The 13882-nt window shown below is 33.7% G+C and overlaps 1 protein-coding gene across 3 annotated transcripts in view; it reads left to right on the plus strand.

Annotated features, from left to right (window-relative positions):
- LOC128677283 (uncharacterized protein) overlaps positions 1-13882 on the plus strand; it is a 197218-nt gene that overhangs the window by 105503 nt on the left and 77833 nt on the right. For all 3 annotated transcript variants that reach the window (XM_053758006.2, XM_053758004.1, XM_053758005.1), the window contains exon 3: positions 12954-13149. In XM_053758006.2, coding sequence (XP_053613981.1) covers positions 12954-13149 — 196 coding nt within the window. The remainder of the gene's footprint in view (positions 1-12953; positions 13150-13882) is intronic.

The following is a 13882-nucleotide window of genomic DNA, read 5'->3' on the forward strand; positions in this document are numbered from 1 at the left end:
TATAGACAGTTCTGTATTTCGTAAATCGACTATTAGTTCGTTGGTACTTGTTAATTTAGTAGTCAATTATATTTCTAAAGAGTTATCATTTGCTAAAACCAAATTATTCAAACAGTTTAAGTATATCGTTATATAAAAGAGAGATTTCTTTAAAATTGAGAACTAGATAAACACACGTGGATTACTCACTAGATAGATTGGAAAATTTTAAAACCAAAGAATAAACATTACTTGATTAATTAAAAAATAATTGAGAATTATTGTTGTGTATATTTTGAACTGCAACATGTCGCAGGCAAATTTTGAACATTTGTTTTATTATAGTCTGCAGTGTACATTACTGGATGTAATATCTTCTATAGACTCTTTATTTTTGTAGAAAAGCTGCTTCGGTCTGAGTTGATAATACAGGGGCGCCTTTCTTATATATTGGAAAATTCGCTTTCACATAATGGACGTAACTTATTCATAAATATTGACGTGGAAGGGTAGCTTTGCTGTAGCCTTTATTTTTACAGCGAGCAAAAAGTATGAACATTTTAAAAATCATTTATTGCTTAATGTAGCTATCATCTATATATGAAATCGAGAGTAAGGAGTTTAAATTAATACTACACAAAGTTAAGACACAGTCCCAGTGACCCGCCACAGTCTAAATTGCTTAGCATGAATATCTATAACACCAATATCACAATGTTGGTATGCTTAATTTTTTTTTAATGCAGCTATGTTCTGGACTTAATCTAGTGACTATGTTACTCAAAAACAAGAGTGCATAAAATTTTCTCGTTACAAAAAAAAGTTAAAATTAGCTAACAAAAAAGTTCCGGCTATATGGGACTAGCGACTCTAACGTTGTGCGTCACTCGAAAATGATGCGTAATCGAAACGTTAGGGTCGCAAATTACGCATGTATAAATTCATTAAATGTAGATTAGAAACATTATTAAGAGCTATTTATCTAAATAGCCTTAATATTTTTTCTCATCTACACCAATGTTATATGTATTCAAACTTACTGCTACTAATATGCTGTATTTACATTATAAGATTCGCAAGGGATCAAACTTTTTAAATATTCCTTTCAGAATCGTTAATTAACGTATGGTTTTATAATATTTCAACGTATTCCGACGAAGACCGTAATATTTCCATCATAAATATGAAAAACAAGCCTCATAATTACACATGCATACGTTTTATTTTCACCGTATTTCTGCATGATATCAAAATACGAAATAATTAAATGCGTTTTGTGGAAAATATAACATTTTCAGCCATTTGTACGAATGCGAGTTTCACTATTAAAATATACGAATATTTTAGTGAGGAATTCAATACGCACGGATATTGAAAATCGTCATAATAATTCAATTATCAATGCAGAGTATTAACAGTTACATATACTCGCAAATAAATACAAAATCGATGCTGTAAGCTCCAATTACTTCAATGTTGGGTTTCCTGAAACTGTACGAGGATTTTATCGGAATTCGGTTCAAATGCACATAATGGAATATTAATATTCCACGAAAATATTTTTAATTTTAAAATGTGCCCATAATACAAACGGCATTTCCATACTATGAAATTCTCTGGGTCCAAGTCTGAACCAGATACGAAAAGGAACGTTTTTCCTTTACTCACTCAGATATTCTAGGACCTAGCTACCTGACAAGAATTAAACATACATAGGCATAAATAGCATATAAACTATAACTATACATATTACTATTAATAACAGCATAATTGGTTCCTGGTAATCGTTACGAAATTACGTAAAAAATTTGTTGGAATGATTGAATTTTTTTTGAAATCAAACTCTTCAAAAATCAATCACGAAAGAATTCTTTTTATTTTGTTTAGAATTCTTTTAATTTGTTTATTTACAATCTGAATCAATTTTGGTCTTTTTACCTTGATGAGCTTAATTGTTATTTATTTTTGTACTATTAAAATTTTTGCATGAATTTTGTCCCGAAAAGTTGTTATTAAAAAGCTTTTTGTATCTCGGTAATAACTTTATAGAGAGGAGATTTTCGGTATTTTAAACTGGGATTTTAAAATATATTTATAAATTGTTTGAACGAAACTGAGAAGTCTGCCTTCTCAATTTTGTTCCAACAATTTATAAATCTTCTTATCACGATTTATATATATTATTGTCTTTTTCATATTATACTGGACATAGCCATATTTTACTGGACGTACTCTGTTCAATGGAAATGAGGACAATAGGTTAATGTAATGTAATGCGTGTAACTACGTCATCCATAGTAGAAAATTGTAAATGATCGGTATTTATTTTAATTTTTGAAATCTTATTTGAGTAAATAGTACTTTTTTTATTCTTTAGAAAAAATGAATTATCAATATGTATTTAAAAATATTGTCACATTAGTATGTTCAAAAAAAATTAAAAATCACGTGCCACGTCCTTGGAGAGGTCAGGAAAACTCACAATAAAAATTGTGGGGAAAAGATATATTTTATCGATACCTATTTGACTTGGGGAATTGAAGCGTCAAAAATGGGGTGAGACGTGACCACAAGCCACTGAGGTACAGATGTAACACCTTTTAGAACTTATATAGCACGTTATAAAGTGCGATTTGTCACTTCATAACATGGTATTTACGTTCCAATACTGGCTGGAAAAAGTCTCCTCTAAGCACCGGACTCGACAGAAGCTGTGCTATGCCGAGCTAACTGAAGCTAAGTTTCTATCAAAAATTACGAAATTAGTTTAGTTTAGGTCAAGAAGTGCATCCACCCACTTCTTCCATGCCTCCCTGTATTTGATTATTTATTATTTGATTTAACTGTGTATGTACACAGTGAAACAAGAAAGAAACAAATAGTAAATAGGAATGTAGTGGTCTTTCCGAAATGTAGTTTGTAGCTTTGGTAAACATCATTTAATTTAGAATATGACGTGAAAAAGTGCCTGTGAAGGTGCCTAATTTCTGAATAAATGATTTGATTTTGATTTAAGCATAAAAGTGTTGCTTATTTCAAATCAAATTTCTTACCAGCAGAATCTTGAGGAAAGAGTTAGAAAGAAAGGTAGACAAGCGTGTTACAGACTATATACTATTTAAAAATATATATTTAGTTTTACATACATAAATTATAATAATGGGAGAAGATGCCATATCCTCCAGGGGATGCCTTATGAGACGACTAAGGGACACATAGGCTGCTGGCCACATGACAGGTAACAATGACATTCGCAAGGAGGGTTGACGTCAGGCAGGCGACCGGTCATAAAATCACGCATTGTTCCAGGTTATTCGTGGCTGAGAGTGATAGAGAGAGAGCATTATTTCTACGCAGTCTATATTTTGCGACGGAACCCTGTCACGCACAGCAAAACTAACAGGCCGCATTCAATTTTTACTGCCCATAAAAAATATCTGCGTATATTTTATGTCCTGCTTGGAATACCAAGAGATCTATTTTTTCTCACCTTTTTATAAAAGATTTCGCTTGTATTCAATCTAACATAAATAACCTGAAATTCTATCTAGCAATCAATTTTGCTAACGAAAATTGCATAAAAATAGATAAATTCTAAAATCAATAGTAATACTGAGATAAATATTGTACAAAAGTACTAGACTGTTACGATATTCGTTTATTAAATTTGTTATTTGATAGGCTTCTATATTACAATATATTTTTTAAATTGGATTCGTAAAACGACAAAATATTGGTTGGATTATATTCCTTATCAGATATTGTTTTCTGGAACTCACAGGTTCCAGAACATACAGACTTCTATAATAACAGGCTTCATTGGATAAAGATAAATCTAATAATATTTCATTGTTTATAAAGAAGTCTTCGGCGTAGTTGTAATACAATAAAACATAGTTCTGGACGCGAAACTCCAATCAAAAAACAATCATAACTAACCAAACATAACTAAATCGCTACCACAAACGTATGAAGAATCTGATAGAGCGTACAGTCAGCTCCAAATGAAAGTATACTAAAAATAATCTGGACGGACCGCTATGCTTTAGCATTAGCGGATAATTTTCAACAAAAAGTAGGTGATGCTGTTGACGGTACAAGGACGGAAAAACTAATACAAAACATTTCAGGTGAAACAGCAACAATGCGGAAGTAATCACTCACGCGATCCTTTAATATGATGCCCCAACACGTAATATGAACAAATGGGGGCTGCTGTAATTATTGCCGCAACATAGAGGAAGGAAATATCTCAGCGGAATTCGTGACATTCTCTGACACGTCACAAATATTATGGTAAGATAATATAGCTTCAAAAATCTACAAAATGTTGTTGACTACAAATTTTCATTTCAATCGATTGAAAGTTAAACTACAAGGATGAAACTATCACACTAGCCACTAAACCACTCATTAATCGAAGACGTAAATTTAGTACCAGTGTCTTTAATGTGGTAGATAATTTTTAAATCGAAATCCACCGACGAAATATAATGATAAAACTTAAGTATAATTAAATATTGGCTGCGATTCTATCCTATTCTTATTTGACGTGGACCTTTGAGCTTTCCAGTTAATTTCTTTTCGCATCGACAAAATGCCATCAATAAATACACAGCCGAATATGAGCAAACGAGTTCGGCAATCATCGCCACGTGACACGGGTGAGATTAGCAACCGCTCTTGACCTGATTCCCCGAGATAATTACTTTCTTTGACGAACGACTTCCCCTTACCCTTTTGTTGACTTGTTCCTATGATTTCTGTATTATGTTACCTTTTCCATATAATCTATTTAGAGGTTTTAGGAAAAATATAAATTTTATCTTACAAATTAAAGTGCTAAAGTTTAAATGTGTGATTACTAGCACAAATATTCGTTTGGATGCTTGATAATTATTGACCTATGCTAAATATTTGGAAGATTATATTAGACAGATTATATAGATAGATATCTATAGTATTAGGATGTAGTAGTAGGATAATTTTTTATATAAAGATTTGTATAAAGATGAACCATTGGTTGAATACCAATTTTACACCTTCATAGGAATAAATCTCAAGTAAATTTTCTTCGGCAATCTACAATGTAAAATATACAGATGGAAATGATTTGTTCTTCGTTTTCATGCCAGCAACACACTGTCGCTGACCTCAGACAGATTCCGACATGAATGGATGAACATTGCGTAGTTTGTATTAAAGGTTTTATTTACTGCAATGAAAACCACCTATGTATGCCGAATCTACCATGTTCGGCAAACTGTTTCATAATAATGTATAACCAGCTTTAAATTATGTCGATACTATTTGGTTTAAGCTTCAATTTATGCAGTAAATGTGGCGATAATATTTTAAAAGGTGGTTTGGTTCAAATAACTTTCAACTATTTATTTACTAAATACGTTTTATAAGTTAAATTTTAATATTCTATTTTAACAATTCTATTTTATTTATTTTCTTTACAACGATTGCCTTCTCTTCGATGTACAGAACACTACCATTTCTTGAAGATAATTTGTGTAGTGAATATTCTAATTTACACCGTTACACTGAGGACTTAGGATTGATCGCTTAGTCGTCGATCGATGCTCTACATCTCCACGCAGAGTAACGAAGCCGCAACACCATGTCAAACAAGCCTGGTATCTATCGGCAAACATAGTACAAGCCTATCTGCATACTGCCGAGTTTGTTCAACAATTGTACAAGCTTCGATCATAGTCTGTGCCTCAAAAGGCCCCAACATACTCGAGTACTGTTTAATATTGAGACACGAATACCTAAGTATATTGTCTTCTCTCTCATCCTAGCATTTTCCCAGATTCCTCCACCATTGGGTATCGGAGCTCGGGGTCCGCCTTTTTACTTTTTTCTCCATTGCGCACGGTCTTCAGCATCAGTTGTCAGATGATTGGTAGTCACGGATTTTGTCATATCTTTTTGTAATAATGCATAAAATAGTTGTTTTATAATGACTAGGTATATTCTTCTTATTAAGCGCAAAAATCTGAGCTTAAACTTGATTGAACCCATTCCAACAACTTTTTCCTTTTTTGATTTATTTCTTATATAATTTTGTTTAAGTATCTAGTTAAGTGCAGGTAGTAAACTTTACTTTGCAACGTTCACCATTCAGTCACAATCTCACCAGAGCAAATGCTCGTGCTTATAATTACATCGTCCTCGATTGTTATATGCGCAATTTATAAAAAATGTCCCCATTTATATGCAGTCTATGCCTACATCACATCTTATATTAATGGTTTATACGTTTTAACCCAAGTTAACCATAACAAAGGATCACATGGCACGTTACCCCCCAGTTAGGGCAGTCACTATAACCTAGCAATTACACGCTTGTCTCCTTGCCTTGTGAAGCTAGCTCAAACCCTTTCTCTAAATTGCGTGCAGTCTGAAATCAAATTGATATGTTATTTATGGTCAGTTATATTAATACTTACCATATATATATCGTAATTATTAAACTAACACATGGCACAAAGTGAAGTCACTCTTCAATACGCAAACATTAATTCCTACAAAAATATTGATCAGTTCTGAAGCATGACGTGAAGAATGAACAACCACACTATGTAATTGTGTATTGTTATTTCATACAATATTTACGGAAAAACCACAAGTTAGCATTTAAGATTATGGTACCTTTAAAATGATTAGGTATTCAATCCTAGATTGTGCTGACAAAGAATAGACAAGATTTCAATAAATCTAAACAAAAACCCCCTAGATAGCTAGATAACCAACAAAGAAACACATTGACTTGCAAGACATCAATCAATAGATATTTCTTCCTATGCAACACCGATAAATCCCAAAAATCTACTACCAAGCGGAAACGGGAAATAACAAGGCAATGTAAAATATCTACTCGGGCGCTATTACGTGATTATTTGGCGGCGTATGGGGGATAATTGTGGAACGGACCAGGTCGCCCCGGGACGCAGTAATAGCACGACCATTGGCTTTATCACCATTAATTCACGCCTATTATGCCAATGTACACGGAGATTTGCGGCGGCCATTTATCAGGAAATATATCGATTCATACGTTACATATATCATTTACAAATATCTCCCTCTCGCTCGTCTTGGTTAAGTGATGTTAGGTTACATTTAGAGTGGTGACACCCCAAATCCATTGGGTTCGCGTAAAAATTTACCTGTGTTTTCTACAGGCTCTATTTCGGCGAGTGTGCTCAGTCTATATATAATGTCTGAACATTGCATGATCTGATTGGCACTGCACCTTTTGGCTATCAATCTAGATTGGAGTCAAAAGTATTATAAAACAAAGTCTTCTGCCGCGTCTGTAATAAACTCAAGGCAATAAACTCAAAATCTACTGCACAGATTTTCATGCGTTTTTCACCAATATATGGTGTCATTCCTGAGGAAAGTTTAGGTGAGTAGAGGAAAGTATAGTTTATTCTGATTTTAACCGAGACGGGCAGTTAGATATTAATAAGATATTTTTTATAAACTATTGCCCGAGTATAGGTCTTTAATATAAGTAGGTAAATAAGTTTCAATCTCCCGAACAATCCGCTTAAAATATCTAATAAAGGAATTTAATTTACGTCGTTAAGACAAAGGATTAAAAATCATCTATTTTATAAATATTCTCTAAAAATATCTTTTGGAAGATAAAAAAAGCAGTGTTCATTAATCAACCGGCGACGCTCGACATTTTGAAGCTTTTAATAATTCACCTTGTGCTTATAATCGGTAGTCATTAGTCGAATTAAGCTCTATTGATTGGGACTTATCGTCTAATCATATTACAATATTAATCGAATAGATGTTGCTTGAGATTCTGTTATATGATATATAGGTAGTAAAGTACTTACAATAGAAATCGAAATTATAATGATATCATATAACAACGTTTTTATTTTCCTGAGATATTAATGGATTCAGCGCGTAACAAAAAAATCATGTCCAGCATGGACATAAGACATTAACCGTTATAGATCCCTCGTCAGGAAAGGATCCTTAATGCATCATCTCGTCATACATATCATAATAATGCATTGATATCCAAACTTGTATACAAAATTTCAGCACAATCTGTTAAACATATCTGCTCATCTGGTCATACATATCAAAATTGAGTTGCAAGATTTCACCCGAATTAACATAGTTACGTACTCATACAATGCAAGTTTAATAAATGCTAGTGAAATTGCCAGTTGAGGTTGTCCTGATTGAGAAAAAAAATATTTATTCATATTTATGAAGAATTAACAAAACTTTGTGGAAAATAAGTCTAAGAAAAAAGACGAAACAAACGAAACGGAACGAATAAAACGAAAATCTATAAGAAGTTCGTTTATAAGCAAGTATGCCAATTAAGTATACAAAAAAGGGTAGGTTGCAACAGTCAACTTTGACTTTAACTTGTTGTTGTTACTACAAATTATATGAACGACTTTCCTGTAGTGTTTATTCCTTATTTCCATGCAATAATATTCATATTGCTTCCTAGCATTATAAACAGCATTATATACCCGAATATATACCTAGTAACGTAATATACTGACGTTGAATAATCGAGTGCTGTCAATCTTCGGTGAATTGTTGTATTCGCTTCGACATTCCACGAATATTATTTAGATCGCATTATACGTTTATTGCGAGATATATCTGTGTCAGCAGCTTTTCTTAAACAGTTTATTAGTAAATAATTAATTAAAAGGACATACGAATTGAATACGAGTAATTGACAATCAATGTTGTGTATTGTTTGTTGGCCATTTTAACATACATAATATATGATAATTAAATAGTATAAATTTGTTTGCAGTGATGAATAATATAAAACTATTCCAATGCTAGATTTAAATGGAAATGCAGAAGTTATCGTGAAGTTAGTTCCTCCGCGCTGGTGCACGGGAATTAGGAATGTTAGGATAGCTTTGATAAACTTTAATTGCTGGACGCCGTGCTTTATGGATTCGCTTGATTTATGTTTCAATTATGTTGCCGACTCGCCAGAGCTTGGTTTAACTGCTTTGAGACTTTAGTTCGTGTTCCCTAAGTTCGTTCTGCTGGCTTTTTTGGATTCCGTGCGTCAAAAGGAATAAGCGGAACCCCTATTTATTACAACATCTACACGAATATATCTTGTCTTTATTGCATAATTCATAGAAGAAACAAGGTGTAACATACAATAGTATAAAAATCAGCGCAAAAAAACTTATCGCTAAAGCAATTTCCAGTCAACTTATACTATGATATTTTGATCGATATTTTGACGCTTTCACAGCTAAACACACCGATTTTGATGATTTCATGAACTTGGAAAATATATAGATATAGACAAGGGCAACAGCGGACAGAGCTGCGGGCAGCATCAACAAGTCGAGGTCTTTCACTAAAATATCATCAATTTTTACGTCTTAGTGATCATATAACACATTTCAATGAACATATATTAGAACTTGCAATGTCAAAACTGTTCCTTCTATGTAATTTTAAATATCCGATTCCCGTGTCACTATATCCACGATCGAACGTAGTATTACACAAGGATTACCTACACCATTTTATTACCGCATAGTGCTTTGTAGATTATTCCATTAGCGCCATAGTGCTCGCTGCAGTATTAATTCATACTATCATCAGCTCAGGCCGCAGGTATAAATGGGAGAAGATATTCGATATTAGTATCATTAAGAGGTAGGGAATATGCATGAAATATGATAATATGTTTGTTCAAATTGCATATTCACATGTAAAACAAAATGGTTTTGATTCCTAGACACAAATGAAAATTAATAATTGTTTTTTTCTTTTTTTAAATAATTTGTTTTTATTAGTTTAATGAAATCATTTACACTATACATTTATACTATACAATAGACGTAATTTATTTTCGTTTAGTTGTAGTATAATTAAAAAAATATGATATAAAGATTAATGAAATCATTATTTTGCTTTATTACAAATAATAATAATAAGAAATCAATAAAACTTTTCTTTCTTTTTGTCTATAAATTGATTCTATTGCCATTTTATCAACTTTTCATATTGTAAGCTGATTTTTTATGATCTGGTATTTAGTTAAGAATGATACAAATGCTCACTTTTGCGTTTATAATAATCAAATCAAATAAATCATTTATTCAGAAATTAGACCTTCACAGGCACTTTTTCTCGTCAATTTTTTTATTTATAGTTATTTCTCACAAGCTACAAATCAATTAATAATCAATTAAGTATAGTTATTTCTCACAAGCTACAAATCAATTAATAATCAATTAATCAATTAAGTATGTATAAGAGCTATCATTTGTTTAATAAATTGACCCTTCACCGGCCACGATCACAAACGAGCTAAAATCACAAGCGATTATAGTTAACTACCAATCAATCAAACAATGTATGTTATTATAACTACAATAAGTCGTTATCAGACTATAGGTTGTGGTGTTACCGGTGTTTCAGGGCTGGACCGGCTTTAGGAAATCTGTCACTATTTCACAAGTAAATTATAAACGTTTTTTAAACACAGGACCTTGACAAGGCAATTGCACTAACTATATAATTTGTCTGGTATTTTGACTACATATAAAAAGAAGGATACCATGGGATACGTTAATAAAAAATTGGAGCGCTAATTTAGCCATTATCTAGCTCTTTCAATATCACAATTCAACATCCCGTATGTTGTTAGAGGTTATTTATATTTATTTACAACTAGTTTTTACCCGCTGCTTCGCCCGCTTGCAATAGCTGAGCAGACATGATTTTCATGCAGACTTTCACACCTTATTATAGTAATTTGAAAGTTGATATTTGAAAAAGAAAGTTGCCTACGTTTGAATTGGGCTTTTTAACTACATGCAAGAAGTTTCATCAAAATCGGTCCAGCTGTTTGGCCGTGAAAGCCGAACAGACAGACGAATAGACAGACTTTCGCATTTATAATATTAGTATAGATTTCGCATTTATACAATTTATGAATGATTTATTTATTTATCGGTCCCATGACCCCAATATGATTAATACGGCCCTGTTCACACAAACTATTGGTGCGCCAACTTTCTCATATTCCATTAACGTGGTACAGTTTAATCGTATTATAATCTACGCGCTCGTTACACGCCGCGAACAATGCCGACCGATAATTACTCACCAGCAACAATTTATTTGCGCTCGACGGTACTGTAGGGCCAGAAGAGTTACTGTACAAGATTGAACAGGTTGACCGACGACGCTGAGATACGCCTATTTTCATTCAACCTTCATTCATTCCTGTTCTTATGTACTCCTTGTTACATACCGCAATTATCTCATTATTCGCAAAGAATATTTTTATTTGAAAGCCCAGCAAGCTTATAAAAACCTTTAACCTACATTTACCGACTTGATGGCAGCTTCTGATGAAGCCATCGAAGTGGCTCCGTTCTGGGAAAAAATATTTAGTATCCATTATAGCGGTTGTAGATTTGCCATCGACAGACAAGAAGAAGACCACTTCTCTCTCTCTCTCTCTCATCTGATTGCAAAACAGTGAGAACGCTTTTTGTGTTACTTTTTCAGCCATGGAGTCATGTGTGGACGTCTTGTGTCATAGAAGTCAGAACTTAGGGTCCACTTTGTTTTTCATCCAATTAGCAAGGCCTTCAGGAGCATTTGCACAAACGCATTTTTTTGGCACATTTTGGAACAGAAGACCTCACTTCTTAATAACCTGTAAAAGAAAAGTAAAAAAGTTCACCAAGGTCTGTGGAACATGGCTATATGGGCTTAAATCTCTTTGCATATGTATAAACAAAACCAAAAAAAAGAAAGGTCCGTGGGAAACTTTGTTTGGAGTTTATGACGAAAAAATAATACAGGCATTTTTAAAATAAATAAATAGAAACTAGATATAAATCCTAATTTTGCACTCACTTTATTTTGTTTCAACCCATGTGACGTAATGGCGCCCGAGCACAAGTGTTTTACATTATGAATGATAGTTTGTGTTGATTAATGTTTCAAGTTACAGATAAGATTTTCGGGATAAACAGCCATTAGTATATGAATAAGCGACGTTCGTCGTTCTATTCTAAATATAAATAATATAATTTTAAGTGCAATCATTATATTTTGTAAATACTACTATTATAAATGTGAAAGTGTATGTGTGTATATTTGTTACGTGATAGAGTCACGCAACATCGACTGGACAGACATTTGATAGGTGCGTAATTTTTTGACTGTGGTCGTGGCCGTACCAGGCATTTAACCTGATCACATTCACCACCATACATCCAGCGCCGTCATCACCATGACACATAAGTCACACAACTCTTTCTTATATCGCTCAAACACTGGCAACAATACATTGTTATACAAAAGGTTAAGTCTTATGATGGATTTATAGACCTAACAACTACTTCGTCATCGTCTACCTTGTAAGGAATAAAAACGTTATAATGTATCTGTATAAACAAAAAGTATTATCTTTCAGCGAACCATTAGGAGAAGATCTAGAGCGGGAACCTTACACGACAATATCTATCTATATATATAAAACTCTTCAAATTCAAATTCAAATTCAAATCATTTATTCAGAAATTAGACCTTCACAGGCACTTTTTCTCGTCAATCTTTAAATTTATAGTTATTTCTCACAAGCTAGAAACTACTGTTTAGTGAGTGACTACCTATAATGTAATTTATAGTTATTTCTCACAAGCTAGAAACTTCCGTTAGTGAGTGACTACCTGACTGACTGACAGACAACGTACAGCCCAAACTACTGGGCGTAGGAAGCTGAAATTTGGCATGTAGGTTCCCTGGGGAGTGGAGGTGAGCTCTAAGAGAAATGGAACTTAATAGTAAACATACTCTTCATCATTTTTCTTCAAGAATGACCGAGATTTTACTATGAAATTCACGCGGGCGATGCCGTGGGCAAAAGCTAGTCTCATTATATAACAAAACTTGTCCTTTTCCAGGTGCAGACGTCGCGGCTGCCGCTGCCGACGTTCTCACCGCGTGCCGTGCTGATGTACAGCGCGGCGGTGGGGGGCGAGGGCGCGGTTGCTCTGCAGCTCCGCGAGGCAGCTCCGGGCGAGGTCGATGACCGCCTCGCCATCGCCTGCCACGAGCCCGAACTGTTGGCCGACCTGCTGCACGCCGCCGCCGACATTGGTCAGTACCACCGTCTCTCACACACATAATCATCGCTTTTGTTCTCATTGATTAGACGTCCACACATAAATAATTATATACATCAACTAAGTACTGTGGTACTACCTACCTCGCCCATAATAACTACTAAACCTCAAATGGGCAGATTGATGAAATGAAGTGAATTAAACACAAATTTAATACCACGGTGCTTTTGTGTACTTACCTACCTAGTTGACAAACATATGTTAATACGTATATAAAATAATCCTTATTTTCAGACGTGAATATAACCAATATAACGTGTAGTTTACGAGTTTTGTCTTTATATTCTTGCAAAATATGCAATGAACAATGTAGATGCAATAATATTTTGCGGCATAGATATCTTTTTTATTCGCACTAGAGGAGGAAGAATCATGAGTTCGAGTATCTGGCAAGCTAGCGCGTATTTTGAATTTCAAATATCGAATTTTGCATTGGAAACTAGCTTCGACATTGGTTGACTGGACATGGTGTTGCCATTTACTGCAGGTACTGCTCTTTTATGCAATTGCTTGTCTCCGGAAAAATAGGTGATAACTGTTTTCGTATAAAAAAAATCTGTCACTTGTACATTTCTCATAGTAAGTACATTCGTACGTTATTTAGATATAAGTCGTACATGATTTCATTTTCACGATTAAAATAGATTCATCAAGAGGCTTTTATCTCATTTTTTCTCGAGCCCAGCAGCAGAGCTCCTCTTCTATAA

This window comes from Plodia interpunctella, chromosome 17 (genome assembly GCF_027563975.2).
Source record: "Plodia interpunctella isolate USDA-ARS_2022_Savannah chromosome 17, ilPloInte3.2, whole genome shotgun sequence".
In the NCBI taxonomy this organism is placed as follows: Eukaryota; Metazoa; Arthropoda; class Insecta; order Lepidoptera; family Pyralidae; genus Plodia; species Plodia interpunctella.